We start from the raw sequence: 21854 nt of genomic DNA on the forward strand, positions 1-21854 counted from the left end.
TTTTAGTTAGTTAATTATGGATCTGCATCTCTTTCTCATATATTATTACAATCTTCATTTTCTTATTTAGTAAGTCAGGGCTAATCTTATAAATAGAAGTCATTATATTATTCTCAATCATTCAAGAAATAAAATACTTTCTCTCACTCATCTTCTTCTTCCAAACGTGCGCAAAGCACAAACCCTAGAATTCGACGCCGGATAGATCGACGGGCAAAGCTCCCGCGACGTTCGACCGTTAAGGAACTTCATCCTTAACAAGTGGTGCTTTCATTGAGAGCTCATGGCCGAAGTCAATCTTCGTTCATGGTTGGAGATATCGCAAGCATCTAGAGGCTTGCAATTGAATTCAACAGCAGCAACGTGGGAGAATATTCTCGCTAGGCTCGCCCGGCTTGAGACCCGATTGGTTGAGCATGAGCGCAGGGTAGCAACAACGCACTCTCCGCTCCGGCTCGAACCTAATCCACCCGACCAACCCTGGTTGTACACCGCCGCACAACCACGTCACGCGCCCTACCAGCTACTGTTGCCTCCATATCAGCTTGACCGTTACCCGCCGCACAACTGCCCTTGGTCCACAACCATATCCAACCAGGGATTCCCTCACGTTGCACCGAAACCCTCGAAGCATGCCTCACGTTGTTGATGTTTCAACCAATTCAGCCCCACCAACGTCCCTCGCCTGCTACAGCTGTTGTCTGGCAACCACCACAGCTCTGTGAGCTCCTAAGCTCAACCCCGACATATATAGCCTCGGAAATTTCCCCGACAGCGACAACTCAAAGCCGCTCCTGCCACGGATAGTCCATTGCTGTGTTGCAGCCGCTGCTCAGCCCACCAAGTCACTGCCGTTCAGCAGCGACGCTTCATGCTACAGCCCCGCCGCCACCTCTGCTGCGCTACACGGTAATGGGAAAGCCCTATGGCGATCAGTTGTCTGTAAATTGTTCGCCCAAAATAAACGCCTATGGTAGTCAAAGTAATGTGGTTGATTCTGATGGAAACCAAATTGAGCCATCTGAAAATGATGGAAAAGTTCATACAATACAAACATGGACAATTCTTGCTGCTAAGAAGCCACTTCATTCCATTGATGAGACTAGACCTGGAAAAGGAGCACCCGAAAAAGCCTCCAAGGAAGAGTTCTACGATGTGGAGAAGGATCCACCTAAAGATCTTCAGGAGAAGGTCGTATGATTAAAGGTTGAGCAGTATATGCTGATTGAAGAAAAACGGTCAGTTGAGTTCAGGGCAGAAGAGCTCGAAATAGAACCGATGCAGCGAGAGTTGTATGGGCTTCGGAGCGCCCTAGTTGAAAAGCACGAACATGAGAACGCCAGGACTCGTATCCAACATGGTCTTCCCTCGGTGAATTTTTATGGGAATAATGAAGGGAGTTGTTCAACTATTCGGGGTGCATTTGATCCCGGAGGGGTTAGCTCGCCAAAGTTTTTGTTCGTGACTCTCTTCATTACTTCGTGGTTCCCACCTTGAGGACAAGATGGATTTTAACCGTGGGGGAGTTGATACGATTATTATTATTATTATTATTATTATTATTATTATTATTATTATTATTATTATTATTATTATTATTATTATTATTATTTAGTTAGTTAGTTAATTATGGATTTGCATATCTTTCCCATATATTATTAGGATCTTTATTTTCTTGTTTAGTAAGTTAGGGCTAGCCTTATAAGGGCATCCACAATGGGGCGCCCGAAGGCGCGCCACGTCATTAGTTTTATCCTCCTACTCCCACCTGCAATGGGGCGCCCTAAGGCGCGCCCTATATGTTTTATTACTATTGTTTTGTTAATTAATTTAAATGTTTTCAAATATATAATGTAAACTAATTTAAAAACACAACGAGTAACTAAAAACCGGCGAAGATTGCATTAATTACACAAAAGTTACACGATTCAAGTTGGCTAATCTACGCAATTCTCAACTTCAGGCTCAGCTCATCGATCAACCCCCAGGAATATTCGGCTTCGGCGGGGTCCGTACACTTCTTGAGGGCCTTGTGCGTCTGCAACAACGTCTTCGCCATCGAGGCTGTTGCCAACGACTCATACGCGGCTGCCGTCGGGCTCTGGGTCGGGATCGAGACTGGGATCGGCGATGGCGTGGCGGCGGTCGAGGATGATGTCGCTGCCGCCTTCCCCTTGGCCTTCGCAGCCTTGACGCCTATGGGACGCAGGGAGGACATCGGTGTGGCGGAACTCTCTTCCTCCATGTACGTCCGGTTGAGGTGCACCGGACGAGTTCCGCTTTCGCTGCTCGTGTAACCACCAGTTTTTGTGGTCTTCGTCCTCTTTGTCGCCCCGGTGTGCAGAATCCCTCCTTAGAACTTCTGCTTCACCCAGATGGCCTCGTGCTTGAAGTCGCCGTACAGGGACTGGTACGACAACAGCGCTTTAGCGCGCACGTCGCTCAAGCTCTCTCCGCACCCCTGCTCCCTCGCGCACTTCTCGTACTCCGACGCGAACAGGTTAAACTTGCTTCTTCACCTGATCCCAGTGCTTGCGGAGCTGCTCCCGTTGGCGCTTGTACGCGCTCGGCGGCTTCGCCGCATTGTAGCGTTCGGCGATGCGCTCCTATCACGCCACCTGCCTCTGGTTGTTCGCGAATATCGGGTCCTCCGATATATCCACCCAACACCTCGCCAATACGAGGGTTTTATCCGGCTGGTAGTTCGTACGGCCGGGGGTGTACTCTTCACAAGTTCCCGGAGGTGGCAACTTGTACGCGTTGCCGATTCCGCTTCTTTTTGGCGGGGGCGGAAGCAGGGGCGACGGGTCGGTTTGGAGACGGCTCCATGTCATCCAAACCATACGATTCCGTACTGAATTCGGGATCGTACTGCGTGTTGGCGTCTAACGGCCGATATTCATCGGATTCTGTACCCGGCCAACGCGTCTCACCAAACATCAGACTATTGGGACTTGAATCCATTTCGTAGTAAATGTGAGTTTCGAGAGTGGAATCGTGAAATGAAATATTACAAATGAAGGTGGGGTAGGGGGTATTTATACAAAAAATTAAAAAAAACGTTTGCCATCGTCCGCGCCCATCGTCCACCGAGCCCATAATGGGGCGCCCGATGGCGCGTACGATGCATCGGGCGTGGGCGTAGGGCGCGGACGATGGCGGCACCCACAATGGAGGCATCGTCCGTGCCCGAGGACGATGGCCGCCATCGGGTGCCCTAAATAGGAGTCATTCTATTATTCTCAATCATTCAAGAAATAAAATACTTTCTCTCACTCATCTTCTTCTTCCAAACGTGCACAATGCACAAACCCTAGAATTCGACGCCGGATTGATCGACGGACAAAGCTCCCGCGACGTTCGACGCGAACTTCAACCGTTAAGGAACTTCATCCTTAATAGCCATCCACAATGGGGCCTCCTAAGGCGGGCCCTAAAGCCCGCCCTATGCACCGCCACGTCAGCATTTTATCCTCCTACCCTTTCACCTGCAGTGGGGCGCCCTAAGGCGCACCCTAAGCATTTTACTATTATTTTGTTATTTAATTTAAATGTTTTCAAATATATAAATGCCAACTTATTTAAAAAATACAACGATTAACTAAAAGAACGGCAAAAAAATCATTGATTTTAAAAAAAAGTTACACGAGTTAGAAATTAAAAAAATGATTATCCTACAAAAGCCCCAACTTCCAGCTCAACTCATCGCTCAATATCTGGAGGCGCTCGGCTTGGGCCGGATCCGTACACTTCATAAGGGCGTTGTGCGTATCCAACAACGTCCGCGCTATCGAGGCTGTTGCCAAATCCGCGTAGGCAAGTGTCGCCTGGATCGTCGCCGGGATCGGGGTCGGGGTCGGGATCGGTGAGTTGGAGACGGCTCCATGTCTGAAGGACCGTACGAATCCGTACTGAAGTCCGGATCGTACTGCGTGTTGGCGTCGAACGACCGATATTCGCCAAGTTGTGTACCCGGCCACCGTGTGCCATCTCCAAACATCGGGCTACTAGGACTTGAGTGTCCACCGGAATCCATTTTATAGCGTAATTTGAGATTTTAAAAGTTAATCGAAAAGTTACAAATGAAAAGTGAAGCTGGGATATATATATATATATATATATATATATATATATATATAACAAAATTTTCGAATTTTAAAAAAATAAAAATAATAAAACGTGTTGCATCGTCTGCGCCATCGTCCGCGGACTAAGCGTCGGGTGCGGACGACGCATCGTCCGTCATCCGTGGTGCCACAGTGGCGGACGATAGCGCATCCGATGCATCGGGCGCGCTATCGTCCATAATGCATCGGGCTCGCTATCGTCCGCCACATTGTGGATGGACTTAGTTTATCATCGAATCAAGTTATCAATTAATTAAGTATGTTAACAATTATATGTGCTGAATCTTTGGTTTGAATATACACTTGTAAGAATGAAATGATGTGGTAAGAGTACTATCTTCTATAAACGTATTTCATACTCCGAGTTTTATTTTAGTGCACATAAATATAATTAAGATGCTTTAATTGGTAATAGTGAAATATAAGATGTAGTGAATCATACATTTGATCTTAAACTTAAAAAAACGATTCCCTTGCTCAATGGGCCCTCACACCCCACTTGACAGAACTGTAAAAGAGTAAATCACAGTAGATCTCAGTCTATTTCTCAGGAAAATGGTCATATATCCAATCTTGTGATTCTTATATTAAACTGAAAATTGATTTTTGAATTTTGTAACACATGCGATTACAAATTAGAAAATTCGTATTTGCCAATGTGTGAATGAGAAAGATAAGATTCAATCTTAGCATAAATTATTTTTAATAATTAACAATTTAGGATGTTGAATTGTTGTGAGTAAACTTTCGTTAATAAATGAAAAAATAACGAATTGAATGAAGGTATAAGTTGAGTCGGAAGCAACCCTCTCTTCAGAAAATGAATTATATTTCAACTAGCTAGTGATTCTGAATTATCTTATCATCCCCAAAAATAAAATATTTTTCCTACTAATGGTATAATAACCTCAAAGAAGTTACATCAATAAACATGGCAAAATTTCTTGAACCGAGCAAACAATGTTCCTAAAGTTGCTAAGTGATGATATGCATGTGTGATATAATTGCTCGTGAGCTTTGAGAGAGTCATGTGATGCTTGAAAAGGTGTGTATTTTCACTTATCAAAGCTCATCCCTACATTCAATTAAAAAATGGTTATTGGGCTTTCTAGCCCAGACCCTAAAGAATGGGCTCATCTATTATGCTGAACCCAATAAGTTCAATTTTATTTAGGCTCAAAACACTATTAAGCTCAAATAATTAGTAGATGTTTTGGTGAAAAATAATTATCAATCCATACCCCCACATAACTAGAGCATATTATTCTCAATTGCCAGAAAAATGCTACAATTATATACTCACAAAGCAGATAAATAAATTACGCATAATTAAATATACAGCTACAATTAAGAACCTTAATTACTAGGAGTAGCTCAAAACAAAATTTTCCTACGAACTTTCCTACACAGGAAATGAGCAATAATAAATGTATTACTAATATACATATAGTGATATAGAGACAAAAAAAAATTACATGTACAAAAGCTTCTTAGAGCATCCACAATGGCGGATGTCCCGAAGGACGTCCGCCATTAGGCAGCATGCATACGGATACGGACGTCCGCTGCGGACACCGGAGTTCCGCGGCTTTCCGGGACGTCCGCCATTGCGTTGACACGACGGACGTCCCGATTTTTTATTGTTTTTTGTGGATGTCCGTCGGGATGTCCTTGGGGATGTCCGTCATTGTGTAGTGGGATGTCCTTATGACGTGGCAGGAGGTGTTTTTGGGAAGTCCATCGGGATGTCCGCCGGGACATCCGTCCCATTGTGAATGCCCTTAATGAAACATGCTCCCTCCATCCCATAAAATATCTACTTATTCTCTGATCTCCAAGTAGAATGTTGGCTATCTTCTAAACATTGCATTTATGGGACGGGGGAAATACATTTCACAAATACCAAATACGTCATTGTGATAAATTATTTGTGGACTGGACTATTTTCTAGATATATGAAACGATTGAGAAGAGTCGTAGGTGGTGATGAAGAATTAGATGAAATCGTAGGTGGTGATGAAGAATTAGATGAAATTATTAATTTGAAGCCATTAATTACACTAACCCAGTGGCGGACACAGAAATAAATTATGGGAGGGGCTTCATAGTAAATTTTTTTATCGATATATTCCCTTCATCCTAATAAAGATGACCTCTTCTTTGAGCGTAATGGAATTTTATAAAGTGTTGTTTTATGTATTTAGTGAAGAAAGAGAATGAAGCAGATATAAAAGTACTTCTTTTATACAAGTTTGAATGCAGAACGTAGACTAAATGCAAAAGGTCATTTTTAAATAATACGGAGCTCATGATTAGATTGTTTCTCAGTCTTCTTCCCAGATACACTTTCTCCGTCGGCTGTCATTGTTTTAAGTTTTTCTCTGCAATTTTAAATCTCAGCCCCTCCTTCTCGTTAATCTCTCAACAATTTAGACTTCAAAGGCCTTAAACTGGAGAGGGCTAAGAGCATCGGTAACGCTAGGGGCCGGGCCTCAAATCGCGAGTCCCGGCCCGTCCCATGCGTTACACGGAGGCGAGTCACGGCCCAGGCCGCTCCCGGGGCCGCGTTCCCGGCCTGGTGAGCATCCCGCGGCCCGGCCCGGCCTAGGGTTACACGGTGCGGGACGGGCCGCAAACCCCCAAAATGTATTTTTTTTTATTTTTTTGTCCATTTATACCCATTTCTTCAATATTCTTCCACCAATTTCTCCATTTCTATCCTCTAAATTATTTCAATATTTTTTCTAGGACGTGTAATTTTTATTTTTTAGGATTTAATATTTTTTTTTTAGGATTTGTAATTTTTTTTCTCTAGGATTTGTATTTTTTTTCTATGATTTGTAATTTTCTTTTTTCGACTGAACAATGTATTTTTCCGGTTTGAATTGTTCAACGTATTGCATTTACGAATAAAATAGGTTGAAGTTGTGAATAGTGTCATTTATTAGTTGCGGCCCGGGCCGCAACCTGCAGGGTTACAGCAGTTGGGGCCTGGGCCGCAACTGTAGAGGAATGATGACGTGGAGGGGACTTGGGGCCGGAAATGGGGACGGGGTTAATGATGCCCTAAAGACACATTCTGAAAAAAAATTTAAATTTTGAAATAGATATTTTAAATGAGACAAACTAAAAAAAGGTGGACTTGTTCAATAAGATGGGGGAGTATATTTTTATTTGTTTAAAATTAAGTGACATTACTTCCAGTCAAACTATTGTAGTAATTAAGTAATAATTAACACGTAAAGACTTTTAAGTATATCTCGTTGCTCATCAATATATATCCACTCCATAAGAGTATCTACAATGGTGCCCGTCCCGGCGGACGTCCGGCCGGCGTGCCGGAGTTCCGTACGGGACGTCCGCCATTATGCAACGGTGACGCGGATACGGACGTCCGCTACGGACACCTGAGTTCCGCGGCGTTCCCGGGATGTTCGTCGCGACGTCCTTGCGGACGTCCGCCATTACGTTGACTCCACGGACGTCCGCGCGGACGTCCTGATTATTTTTTTTTCGAAAATTCTATAAATACAGCTCGTTGAACTTCATTTCATTCGCACCACTTGTATTAATGAGTATCTCTCTCTAAATACTTTTCTTTCGAAGATAAATGGAGCACCACGATAGTGATTCCCCCGCCGCGAGTGAGTCACAGGGACCGATCTTTCCCCCTTGGCGGAAGTACCCCAATGTCCGCCACTATGTCAGGAATGGCGGGGAAGATGCCCCAACCCCAAATGACGGCGAGGATGATGTCCGGGTACTACAACATTTACCCGCCTTGGTATGGGATGATGCCCCAAATGCCTGGGGTGAGTGCCAGAATGACCCCAATGCCGGGGATGATGCACGGAATGCTGGGGATGATGCCCGGAATGCCGGGGATGATGCCTCCCCAGATGACCAGGATGATGATGCCGAGGAGATGCAAGGCTCGCCTGTCGCTGCGGGGGGAATAGGCAGGGGATCCCCCAATCATCAGTGGACAATGTCTATCGCCCCTATATGGATTTACTGTCGACGGACAACCCCCCGAGTACTCCTCTCAAGACTCAGTTCACTGGCATCCAGACGTTCTCATTTGAGGAGTTGGGGCTATCTCCGATCCGAGATTATCCCACAGACGCACCAACGATGACATGGAGGAGGGGCAGGGGACGGGGTACTACCTCGCCTGCGGCGGGGTAAGATGGTGAGGCGGTGGCCGCTGAGGTGGGGAGGGATCCATGGGGAAAAAGAGGACCGTCTGGAGCACAGAGGAGTGCATCGAACTTGCGAAGGCGTGGATCAGTATAGTGGAGGATCCATATATCGGGGCTAACCAGCATATCGACAGGATGTGCTGGCGCATTAGCCAAAGCAACCTCCAATTCAAACCGCCAGGGGGGAAGCCTCATAATGGAGAGCAATGCCGGAAACAGTGGGAGCGGCTGAAGAGGCAGCTCAGCCGATTCGCCGGCATTTACACAAACAACCTCCGCTCGGCAACCAGTGGCATGTCTGCCAAGGATGTGAAGCTTCTGTCTCACCATCAGTTCAAAGACGCTGCGGCGGGCTTCGGGGAATTCAAATATTGGGAGGTGTATCTTGTGGTGCATACTTCGGCCAAGTTTACTGAGGGTGTTGAATATGGCTGGCCGAAGCGGACGAAGATTAGCACCTCCGGGGAGTACAATAGCAGTGCTGGTTCCCACGACCCCCCCCCCCACCCCCCGCCGAGGCAGAGTTCCCGACACCTTCATCGTCGGCCCGCCGCCGTCTCCCGGTGGGGCAAAAGTCTGCGGCGCGGATGGCGAGTGGAAGCGCCAGCGGGTCCGCCGAGGCCCAATCGGCAGCTCCTACCAAAACGATCCCGAGCTCCCCTCACTCGCCCGCGTCGCGCAACATGAAACCTTGTTACGTGCAATGGTTGAATGGCGGACATCGACCGATCGCCATTACAGATCGTCGTTGAAGGATATCATCATATGCGGCGTGATTTGGGGTTGGGAGACATGGCGGAGAGTGGCGACGAGGGGACTACCGGCAGGGACGACGAGGGTAATGGCGGCGGGGAATCCGATTTGATATTCGGATTTATTGTTGAATACTACTCCTAGTATATGTCAAACATTACATAAATTTGAAATGAGTTCGCGTACGTATTTGGTTAAGTGAAAGGGCAATACATCATTTTATCTCAATACGAGGGTTCCATAGTAATGGAGTCATTTTATCATTTTGGTACGTTCCATAGTAATAGAGTCATTTCCATTTTTAGTAAAAGTCAACACATTTTTCCACACCTACTTTACTCTCTCTTTTACTTTTTTATCTCTTCATCATTTTTCATTTTTCATTTTTCATTTTTCATTTTTCATTTTATTCTCCATTTATTTAACTCACTTAACACAATTTTTCTTAATCTCCGTGCCGAAAAGAAACGCCTCCATTATTATTTAACGGAGGGAGTACTTGTTTTCTCCATATGTCAAATTCCTGTGTTTTAATTAGCTTTATTATTTTTTGATATTTTTAATTGGTTTTTATTAACTAACTTTAAAGTACGTATATACTAATATTTTTTAAGATTAATTCAGTTTTTTGTATTTTTTTACATATAATTATAATACTCCTAAAATTCATTCCTTCACTGTACAGGTTCCACACCATTTTTGAATCCATTCCTTATTTAAGAAACAAGACCACAGTCCACAAATCCTTAATTTAACTATGCATTAGTTCCACTTTTTCCATTTTCTATTCGTTTCATTTTTTAATTTATTTATTATAAAATCTAATTATCGTTTTATTTAAATAAAATAGTAGAGGATTCTTTAAAATAAAATATTTCAAATGCAAATTAATTTTAATTAATATTCTATAATTCATTATTTAAATTAAATTCCACGTGGTAACAAAGATAAAAAAAATACTACTACTCCATTATTCAAATAAAAGTAAAACCCAGTCCACGAAATTCTTAAATAAAGGGGAAAAAATGGCAGTACAATATATCTAATCCAAGCAGAGCACTCTCCTCCATTCATCTCTCTTTCTCCATAATTACGATCATGTCAAGCCTGTGGGGAGTTCTCTCCGAAACCTCGTACATAATCAGCTCCAGCCTCCTCCATTTCGCCACCCTATATCTCATCTTCGTCTTGGACAAATCCCAACTCCTCTACGGCTTAGCTCTCCTCACATTCAACATCTCCTTCGTCTCCTCCGTCACCACCACCATCTTCCGTGGCTTCCACAGAAGAGTACCCTTCAAACTATACACATCCCTCAAATCCCTACTCTCCTTCTTCCTCCCTGTCCTCCTCTGCAAGCTCGCCTACTCTATAATCCTCGTGGCTATCCTCTCCGCCTTGGGAATTTGCGCGGGGCTGGTTTTCTATGTGATGGTACTGCTGGGGTTGGAGATGGAGGCCACCGCCAGCACATGTTTCACGGCCCTCGTTTTCATGACGATGATCCTCTTCGCCGTGCTGTTCGCCTACTTGTGTGTGGAGTGGTGCTTCGTCGAAGAAGAATCGAAATACGGCGTTGAGGAGGGGAGTGGGGTGGTGACGGGGATGAGGAGCGTGGCGTTCGTGATGATCACGATGATGGGGATTATGCAGGGGGTTTTATCGGCGTTGTTCTCGGTTTTGGGCGGCAGAGGCAGGACGAGTGACGCCGTGGTTCCGCAACTGCTTGGTTACGCTGCCTTGTTTGCGGTGCTGTCGCTCTTTTGCTTTCTCCATTGCAAGGCATTTAATGGGGATTTGGAGGATTTGGGCTACTTTTCAAGTGATGAGAACAAGTTGAGGCAGATACTGTTACCTCCTGATGATGTTGTTGACAAGGTGTAGTAGTGCCATTCATTGTCGTATCAAGTTTGTTGACTAGTCTATTGTAAATAGTAGTAGTAGTAGTAGTATATGTCGGCAATGTATGTACTTAATGTAAGACATTAAATAAATTGTTATATTGAATCTAAACTACTAGATTTACAAATTTGATATCATCAACATATTCGAATGAACCACCAAGATTAAAACATACGAATGTCACATATGTTTATAAAAATATCAACCGAGATTAGAATTTTATGTCAACTCGTTTCATAAAAATCTCAATCGGGATTCAATGGGACATTCCATTAAGAATTAGGAATAGGCGTAATCATACCTGCTTTTTCCATATTGTTGACGTTTCCTGTTTTTAAAGATTAATTTAGTTTTTGTATTTAAATATAATTATAATTTTAACAGTGATGATTCGTTTAGTGGTATCCACTGCAGTACTATTTCCTCTGTGCACCTTATTAGTTAGGCCCATAAAAATAAAGAAGGTTTCAGTGGAAACCAAAAAAAAAAGTAAAAATGAAATCAGGTTAATTAATTTGTAAATGGTCAAAATAGGAGTAGTAAAAAGTGGAGTACTGTTTTGGAAAAATATAAAGAATGGTATCCAATAAATTGAAAAATCTGCAGATCACATCCTAAAATAACTACACTAAGAGCATCCACTACGCGTCCCACGCACGGCTCGCGTTCCGTAGCCCGTCCCCAGCCTGTCCCATAGCCCGTATCCGCGAGACAAGGGACGCGCCGGCCCGTCACGCGCCCGGGCGACGTGTCGCGCCCCCGATGCATGCGTGACGCCCACTCGCTGGCCTGCGATTGGGCGTCGTCACGGATGACGCAATAATTCATTTTTTTTTAAAAATAGAATTTTAATAAAAAAAAATAATTTTCAAACGGTAATATTACCGTTAATTTTTTATTTTCCTTTTTTAAATTTTTTTTGACTCTATAAATAATCCTATTTCATACTCATTTCAAACACAAACACAAATCTATTCCTCTCAAATCCTCTCTATCACTCCAATTTCCATCTTAAATCAACTCAAACAAATGGATCCTTTGAGCAAATGCGTCAATTAATGGAACAATCACTTGAAGAAGATCGACGACGAGAGGCGGAGGAAGCCGCGCCACCCCCACGACGCTCCCGGAAGTACATCAATCGGAACCGGGAGGAAGCCGCCGCACGGTTAGTACGCGACTACTTCTGCGATAACCCGATTTGGGGAGATACCTACTTCCATCGCCGTTTCCGCATGAGTAAACCGCTATTTCTCCACATAGCGAATACTTTGGCGGCCCGGGAAGAGTTCTTCCGAGAAGGGTTCGACGCGGTCGGCTGTTCCAGCCACACGACGCTGCAGAAATGTACTGCAGTCATCCGTCAACTTGCGACTTGACAAACGGCCGACATATTCGACGAATACCTCAACATCGGAGACACCACTGGGCGCATGTGCTTGCTCAACTTCTGCAGAGCGTCCGGGCAGCCTTCAGTGATAAATTTCTCCGGAGGCCAAGCACGGACGATTGTTAGTTTCTCCTCAACCTGCACGAACAAGTGCATGGATTCCCCGGGATGCTTGGCAGTGTCGATTGCATGCACTGGCAATGGAAAAATTGCCCGGTGGCTTGGAGGGGGTCCTACACGAGCGGCCACAAAGGCACCCACCCAACCGTTGTACTCGAGGTCGTTGCCGACTACCGGCTTTGGATCTGGCACGCGTACTTCGGGGTCCCTGGCTAGAACAACGACGTAAACGTGCTCCACCAGTCCGACCTCTTTACCGAAGTTTTGGATGGTAAAGCGCCGGCCATCAACTTCGTCGCCAACAACCGGCTGTATAAAATGGGGTACTATCTCACCGACGGCATCTACCCGAAGTGGCCGACCTTCGTGAAGACGTGCAGCAGGCCTGCGAACCCAAAGCAGACTCTTTTTGCGCAGAAGCAGGAGGCTGCGCGCAAGGATGTGGAGAGGGCGTTCGGGGTTCTCCAAGCGGGCTTCAACATCATCAAAGCCCCGGCTCGTTCGTGGTTCATGGAGAGCATGGTCGACATCATGTATACGTGCATAATCTTGCACAACATGATTGTCCGAGACGAAGGACCCGATGCGGGAAATTGGTTCGACCCCGAATCCCCCGGAAGCTCAACCGCAAGTAGTCCGCCGCGAAGTGGAGCGCATCCGTCTATACAAGAACGGTTGGCTATTTGGGCAAGGACACGCGACTCTAGCGCCCACACCCAACTCCAAGAGGATCTAATTGAGCACATTTGGGAAAACTTTGGTGGAGAAGATTAAATTATGTCATTTTTATTTTTTTAGAATTTTAATTATGTCTTTTTTTTTAAAGTTTAAGTTGTAAGGTTGTTTTAATTTTAATGAATTGTGTTTGTTTAAATTGAATTGGGTTGGAAAAAAAAAATAAAAACTAAAATTGAATGAATAGTAATTAAGGGACGGAGCGTTGCAGGTTCCGTCCCTTAGTTAAGGGATGGAGGAAAAAAGGACAGTGGGGCCCTCAAATAGTGGTCAAATAGTAGTTAAGGAGTGGTTTAAGGGACGGTATAGAGACAGCTTAGTGGATGGCCTAATTTATTGAACCACTAGTAGGTACTCTGCTAGTTATTTTTATTTTTAAAATCATTGTAAGGGTGACGGACACCCCAATAGCCTCGCCTCAGTTTTTGTCCATAGCCTCAGTTTTTTTGTCTATAGCTCCAAAATTTTGTTTCCGCCACTATGGTGGACACTTCCAATAGCCTCCAAATTTTATAATCAATTTTCATTTTAAAATATTTTTAGTTTCAATCAAGTATAATTAAAATCATTGCAATGTAAATAATTAGAAAATGAGGTAATTGGGCCGAATATTCGTTGTATTGCAAAAGGGTAAAATTATACAAAAGGGAATGTGTGAAAATGGTGAAAAAATAGGTGGTGGAGAGTGTTATTTATACAAGTAATTAAAAAAATTAAAAATTCGACCGAGGACCGCCTGCGCGCCGATCGCCGGCCACTATGACCGGCGCGCATATAGGCGGAGCGAAAGGACGCCCGGCGCTTCCTCACCCTCGTTTCGCCTATTCGTCGTCCGCCGCCTACCGCCCCCCATTTCCTCGTCCGCCCCGGGGGCGGACATCTCCTTCACTATAAATCGCCCGGGACCGCCTCCGTCGGGGCTATAGGCGCGACTGTCCCATAGTGGATGTTCTATAAGAGCATCAACTATAGGAGAGAATGGGGCGGACGAAAATTTGGGGCGAGGGTGGGGCGGTCTATAGTGCATCGGACGTCCGCCCCAGGGCGGACAAGAAAAATGGGGCGAGGGTGGGGCGGTAGAGGCATCGCCTCCTACGGGGCGATCGCGGGGCGATGGTGCTGGCGGCGGGGCGATCCGGGGCGATGGGTGGGGCGGTCTATAGTGGGGCGACGGGCTATGGACGTCCGCCCCCATTGATTTTTTTATTTTTTTTTTAAAAAAAATCGAAAATTACATCTATAAATACCACTCCTCCACTTCTCATTTTTTTCACACCAAACATTCCACCTCTTCACACACATATTTTCTCTCACTAGAATTTATAGTTTGAAATGGACGATTTATGGAAGGACGCGTGGAATTATCTGATCCAAGAGGTGGAGTACGAGGCCGCGGAGGAGGAAGCGGCGCGAGCGGCGGAACGCAATGCGGAAGTGGCGGAGGGCGCGATCCCTCGTGCGATTAGTCGTCGGCGGACCATCCCACGAGACCATACCGGAGCGCACCAACGTCTAATGGCTGACTACTTTGTGGATAACCCACGGTATCCACCCGAGATTTTTCGCCGCCGATTCAGAATGTCGCAACCCCTTTTCAACCATATAGCGACGAAATTGGCGGAACGTTACCGGTGCTTCACCCTTCGGAGTGATTGCACTGGGCGGATCGGGTTGTCGACGCTTCAGAAGTGCACCGCTGCAATCCGACAGCTTGCGTACGCCGGACCAGCTGATATGTTCGACGAATACCTACAGATGGGTGAGACGACTGGCCTCACGGTGCTTAGGCAGTTTTGTAAGGGGATTCGGGAAATATTTGGTGGGGAGTTCCTACGAAAGCCCACCCCTGTTGAATGTCAAAATCTGCTGGATATGCACGGTTCGATCCACGGTTTCCCAGGAATGTTAGGAAGCATCGATTGCATGCATTGGGAGTGGAAAAACTGCCCGGTGGCGTGGAAAGGCCAGTTCACAACTGGATTCAAAAGCAAACATCCATCGATGATTCTGGAAGCCGTAGCAGACTACCGCTTGCGGATCTGGCGTGCGTATTTTGGTGTTGCCGGTTCGAACAACAACATAAACGTCCTTCAGTCATCGCCGCTCTTCAATGATGAATGCCGAGGCGAGGGTCCAGAAATCAGTTTTGTAGCCAACGGCACGCAATACAGAAGGGGATACTATTTGGCAGATGGGATATATCCCCGGTGGCCCGTATTCGTCAAGACAATTCGCCAACCGGTAGGACCTAAGAAACAATACTTTGCGCGGAAACAAGAGGGTGCTAGGAAGGATGTTGAGCGAGCTTTTGGTGTCCTCCAAGTGCGATGGGCCATTATACGGTGCCCGGCACGAGTTTGACACGAAGATGATGTCGCAAATATTATGTTAGCATGTATCTTATTGCATAATATGATAATAGAAGATGAAGGATTTGGGGCAGAGCGTTGGGCACCGGAAGAGGGCACAAGTACAAGTAACGGATTCGCCTCCGCGCCGATCCAGATGGGCGTACCACGGAGCAATGAATATTTGATCCAACGTTTCAGTGATATGCGCAGGAGCACATCACATACCACACTCCAGGCCGATTTGGTTGAAGAAGTTTGGGCACGTAGGGGAGGTGCCGGTGCAGTGTGAACACTATTATGATGTTTAGTAGATTAATATTTCGTTGTATACTTTTACCCCCACTTTTAATACAACGAAAATGTCGTGTTTAATTTTAATTACGTATAGTCCGATAAATTTAATTACTTATTATAATTAAATTAAAATTAAAATTAAAATTGGTTATTAAAATTGCGGGGCTATTAGAAGTGTCCGCCTATAATGGAGCAATGGAGGAAAAAATTAAGGCTATGGACAAAAAAGTGGGGCTGTGGGGCAATTGAAAGCATCCGCCTATAGTGGATGCTCTAATTTGGATTGAAACGTAGAGGAAAAAAAAGACTCAATTTTGCTGACCGAGAGACATTTGAACGTGTAGACACAAGAAATTTTCAATCCATTGATTATTTCCCCTCTTTCCATTTTAAAACAATCTATTTTAATGATACCCACTTTGATTTCTTCGCATTATTCTCACTCTCCAAATCTCTCTGATATCTGATCTGCTTGGGTCGATCGCAGCTCCGCCCTCCCCGATCATGTCGCCCGACCGCCCAAACCTATGGCGAATACTCTCCGACACCTCCGCCCTAATCAGCGCCCACTCCCTCCATTTCACGGCGCTCTCAATCCTCTTCCTCTTCCCCTCTTCCTTCGCCGCCGTCGTCTATTCCCTACTCTCCCTCCCCAATAACCCACTCCAAACCCTCCACCTCCGTCTCCAATCCACCTTCTCCGCCGCGGACTACCAAATTCCGGCTGTCGGAGCATCCCACCTCCTCGTCTCCCTCATCTCCCTCATCTTCACCATCTGCGCCACCGCTTCCATCTCCAGCAGCACCTTCAACGCCTTCTACGGAAAGCCCGTGGAGCTCGCCACTGCCCTAAAATCCGCCATCGTCAAGTTCCTCCCGCTCCTCGCAACCACTCTCGCCGTCCAGATCGTAATCGCACTGATAGTCTCCGTCTTCCTAGGGTTTGTGGCCATCACCAGCAACGGAATCGCCGATTTGTACAATCAATACTATCTGGCGATTGTCATCGCGGTGGCGGTGCTAATGGTGGCGCTGATGTTCTACTTGCAGATCGAGTGGAGCCTGTCGAACGCGGTGGTGGTGCTGGAGTCGGATTGGGGATTCGCCGCGCTGAAGCGGAGCTCCTATCTGGTGAAGGGGGCGAGGGGCGTCATGTTCTCGTTCCTGCTCTTCTTCCTGATTTTGGCGGGCGTTTTTGTCATTTGCTTTTTCAAATATGTGATGATTGAGTATGGGAGCGGCGCCGATGCCTGGAATTGTTGGTTGGTTTTGAAGATTGCTGCTTTTGCTGTTTTTTCCTCCCTATTGTCGCTCTATAGCGTGGCTGCTCTCACCGTTTTCTTCATCTACTGCAAAGCTTCCCGCCATGAGTTGCACTTTGAGATTGATGCCCCAAATGGAAAGCTTGCTGATGACTATGTGACCTTGCCTTACCATGTTATTGTGTGAAATTGAAGTGAGAATCTACAAATATTACTTGTTTTGTATGTGTAATTCTAGTAAATCTTGATAATGCTTTTGTCTAAATTGAAGTGAGAATCTACAATTCTTGCTGTTTTTGTATGTGTAATTCTAGTAAATCTTGATATATGTATGTTACTTGGAATAAAAGTCTGTTTTGCTCTGATTGATGAGAGAGGAGAGAAAGAGATGGTTACTCCTTAAAACGGGGATATAGAACAAATATTGTCTTTCCACTATCACTAACAAATCAACGGACTTGTAACCCAAACTCAAGACAATGAACAAAATTTATGCCACAGACATAAATTTACATGACAAATGTCAGTGATTCTGCTGCAAGCTTTCATCAATGGTGGGGGCAGAGCTCATACTGCAATGATTCTTTTTTACTTCCCTCCAAAAAAACAAAAACAATCACCAGGCAAACATTAGTCTCTGCCTCTTCAAAGTTGCACCAGAATTTCTCTAGGCCAACTGCGTTTTTTTAGACCTCGGCCAACAATTGAAAGAATCTCATGAATCTCCCTTCTATCCTCAAAGATTCCTATGACTCGAGAAGGTCGACGATGTCGGTGCAATGAATCTTGATGAGCTACTTCTCTCTGCTTCAGACCCAAACAGCATGTTGTTCCAATTGTTAGGCCTATGCAGAAACCTCATAGGCACTCTGTCGCTGTCTTCACCGCCCGAAGCATCGTATCCATCGCTAGTCGATCTTGACAACGGGATGTCCTTCTGAGCCGCCAGGGCGGTAGCAGAAAGCCCTCCTAGCCTCCTCCCCTCTTCAGCTCCGGATGAGGAGACCCGGAAAGGATGAATGTCGGGGGAATCTAGGCTACTGCTCTCAGGCGAGGAAGCCACATTCACAGCTGGCATTCCACGGAAATCACTCCGGGCTTCGAGCTGCAGAGGAGCCAAGCTGGTTGATGTGGGATGATGATGACGATCTCTACTATTTTGGGCATCAAAAGTTTGAAGCTTCGATAGAGATTGAAGAGGCATGTCTGTGGGTAGGCGGATGCGCCTGCTCCCTCGTTTCTTACCGCTGTCATGCCTAAGAGCCGTGTTCCGGCCACTACTGCCGAAACTACTGTCTGTTTCATGAGCATAGCAGTTGGACTCATGCCTTACCACGGGCCTTAGTATCTTGGACTTCTTTCTTGCCTCTGCAGCAGCCTTCGAAACTTCCTCTGCATTTAAACGAGCTAGAGTCCACGGGCTGATCTTCACCGCTGCAGGGTTCTTTTTCTTGGTTTGTTCTTCCACCATTGTCCTCTTCCTGAGTGAGCTCACAGAACCATTGTCGGGAGGTACAACATCATACTGCAACACACCAACAGCAAAGCCTCAAGCTAATCTCTGTGCAGAAATCAAAGCAACTACAAATATAAACACACAAGCATAGAATCTTGACACTTTTTTACCTGATCCTCAACAAACAGACGTGGTGGGGTGCACCATGCCGCCCGATGGAAAGTATTGAAGGAGCTGGCACTACTTAAACCTGTAATGGAGCTTACGGGTGACATTTGAGGGCTTTGTTGACCGCCACCTAATTGATCTTGCTCCCTTAGAGCTATAATGTAATCATATGTGCTGATTCCCTGTCATGTCACCATTGTAATTTTGTCAGTTGAAAGTGTATGCCTCTTCTCAGACAGCCAAAATTCGTTGAAAAAAAGTGTAGAGAAACACCAACCTTCTTGATCAAAAGGATGTGAAAGAAGAATAGCTGAGAAAGAGGCAGAGTTGCTATCATGGCCAATATAGTGCACACTGCCTACAACAAAGAATTTAGAGTATTATCTTCGTGAAGTAAATTGTTCGATACATACACTGATTTCTTGGGTAGAGGGATTACTCACCACAACAATTACAAAAGGGACAACGGAAAAACTGCTTCCTAGCTTAGAGCTGATGTCGGTAGCAAATTCTTTCCTCTTAAGAAAACACAGGATGAGTACGAGGATTCCAGTCGACCATTGAATAATAAGCTGCAATATCAAGTCCAAGGTGCAGTAACCATTAATAAATCAGTCATATAAATTCGTTTAAGAATATGATGTATTTACTAGGAAAATAGAAAATGGAAGCCTGAGACGGAGAGTATATACCAGGAGAAGTGCCGACACCATAAGAGTAAAAAACTTCCTGTAATTCTTTTTGCCTATGCAATTGTTTAGCCACTACAAAATTTAGGAAGGAAAGGCTCAGGAGGTAATTTTTCACAATATTGGCAAATGATCTGCAAATTCTAATCTCTGATTTTACCCGGCAATGATGATCGAATCGGTCAACACACTTGTCACAAACCCTACAATGCTTGCTGTACTTGAAAACCTGCAAGAGGGCAATTATGTTTGTCAATTCATTCATGATCCAGAATTGTGACATAACAAAGGCTTAGTAAATGCTACGACAAACAGCTAAATCTTAGGATTGCAGCAAGCCACACCTCAACTTCACACAAACTACAGTAGAACATCCCATCTTCACTCTGATGCTCAGAGGACTCTTCGTGCGAGGTGCAAAAGTAGGCACAAGGCAGTAAAGCCAACAACCCCACACTGCACACGCTCCTACGCGGTGAGGAATCGTTCTTTTCAGCTTCAGTGTTCCTATCAGCTGCTGATTCAACATCATTTCTTCCTTTTTCATTAGCTTCCCCTTCAACAGCTGCAGCATTGCCATCTACGGCAGAGGAAGTTGACTCTCCACCATGCTTACACGTGTTCTGCTTGTTATGCTCTTTGTTATCGAGGACCTTAAGATATTTTTTTGACTTGAAGACGCCGGTATCAGCAGGATCAGCGCCAGCGCACCAAATGTATAGACCAAACGCGCATGCTAGCTGAGAAACGAACACGATTAGGGACGTCCTAAATAAAAAAGGATCGGTAACTACTAGCAGGCAGTAACCAGTTAGAGATGATGTGTGGTCGAAATCATTCTACGCTTACTGCATTTTGAGGTTTAACCAATACTCCCTAGTAAATGTCTGCAGCCACCTCAGAAAACAATGTATGAAGCTCTAATTCGATTATCAAAAAAACAAGTAGACGAAATACAATCTGTAAAGCAAATCTCTATTTACATACGACACGAGAAAGCTAGAAGACAGCCACCTTAATGTTCCTTGTCAACATATGAGAAGTGAATAGTCTTTTTTACAACCATCCAAGACAGCTTATTGAAGTTATAAATTACAAAAACTGGTGAATGAAAAGCAAGCAAAGGGGGGAAGAATGCAGGTAAAATGTTAATTAAGGGAATAAAGTAGAGATCAATGTGATAGCAACAAGCATCTAAACCACAGATCTCGGCTTCTTCATTAGCCTACTGAAAAGGGGAACAAGAATTGCGAAAAAATAGAAACAAAAATCTTAGATTAGGGATGTAATTGGGCTTACAAGAGGAGTGTAAATCCCCATCGCAATGTATTGAAACAATTGTCTTCCAACAAAAGGGGCAAAGAACACATAGAAAGCAAACCCCAATGCCAGAAATACAGCAACGGCGACCACCTGAAATCACACACATCTCGATTCAAACAGCCGTGAAAAGCTAATGAATCAGAAGAAGCAAAGAAAAAATGAAAGAAGAAGAAGATTTCATCAAATGCAAAGAAATAGATACCTGGAGTGGGTGGTAAGGAAGCTGCCAGCCGTGCTTTCTCATTGTGGTGATTGGAGTTAGAAATCGAGGGGGGAAAATCTAGGAAATTTGTGGGCTTCGGAAAAAAAATGAAATGAAGTTCGTTTCAGTTGCTAAAACATCACTCTAAAGCCAGTTTCATTTTACCCCATTTTCATGGCAGAATTGAGATCAATGGCTCACTAAAAAAAGCAACCAAACAAAACTTGCATGCTCATTTCCAATGGAGAAGCAACCCAAAAAAAAGAAGGTAGCAGCATCAATAAAAGCTCACAAAAAAGGAGAGATAAAGCCACAAATGAAAGTGGAGGGATGGAGATGCCGATCAATGGGCTAAGCCCCTTTTCCTTGCTCACTCATTATAACCCACCATCACACCAAGCTCACACAATGATGGTGAAGAGAGAGAAAGATAACCAAAGCCTCTGTCTATGGGGATGAAATGGGGGTTTTTTCCTATGAGCCAAGCAAAGATCCGTCCAGCAATGGAGAGAGAGAGGGAGAGAGAGAGAGAGAGAGGTCAGAGGCGATGCTGGACTGGCATTTTGCTTTGTAAGCCTATAAAATTACCTTGGGCAACCTAACTTCCACTTTTTCCCCTTGTTTCTTGCATTGCCTTTTTCCATAGCCCTCTCTGTTTTCGCTTCTTCTCTCTCCGTTTTTACTGCGGTGGCGGCAGTAGAAATAAGTAATAACCATGTAATACTGTGGATAAATCCTAGCTTAAAATCCAAATATTGTGAAAAAAACGACCTTACACAAATATGAGGAAGCAAGATTTGGAATTTACAATAACATCACTTATCCATGCAGCCATTTCAATTTTCCTTTATCTTTTCTTGGCCTATGCTTCTTTGGAATA

At 44.8% G+C, this 21854-nt stretch overlaps 2 protein-coding genes across 2 annotated transcripts; one reads left to right on the plus strand and one right to left on the minus strand.

Annotated features, from left to right (window-relative positions):
* Positions 1 to 16216: 16216 nt before the first annotated feature.
* LOC121798066 lies at positions 16217 to 17505 on the plus strand. Its single transcript, XM_042196891.1, has one exon. It carries the CDS (start codon positions 16379 to 16381, stop codon positions 17321 to 17323), a length of 945 nt encoding a protein of 314 aa, XP_042052825.1. The 5' UTR covers positions 16217 to 16378; the 3' UTR covers positions 17324 to 17505.
* LOC121798065 (probable protein S-acyltransferase 22) lies at positions 17506 to 21579 on the minus strand. The gene is made up of 9 exons (XM_042196890.1): positions 20975 to 21579; positions 20749 to 20862; positions 19794 to 20189; positions 19610 to 19678; positions 19453 to 19524; positions 19204 to 19332; positions 19038 to 19118; positions 18763 to 18942; positions 17506 to 18661 (listed from the first exon to the last, which is right to left on the minus strand). The coding sequence occupies exons 1-9, from the start codon at positions 21014 to 21016 to the stop codon at positions 17873 to 17875; spliced, it is 1872 nt and encodes a 623-aa protein (XP_042052824.1). The 5' UTR covers positions 21017 to 21579; the 3' UTR covers positions 17506 to 17872.
* Positions 21580 to 21854: the final 275 nt, after the last annotated feature.

Source organism: Salvia splendens, chromosome 4 (assembly GCF_004379255.2).
Source record: "Salvia splendens isolate huo1 chromosome 4, SspV2, whole genome shotgun sequence".
Lineage (NCBI taxonomy): Eukaryota > Viridiplantae > Streptophyta > Magnoliopsida > Lamiales > Lamiaceae > Salvia > Salvia splendens.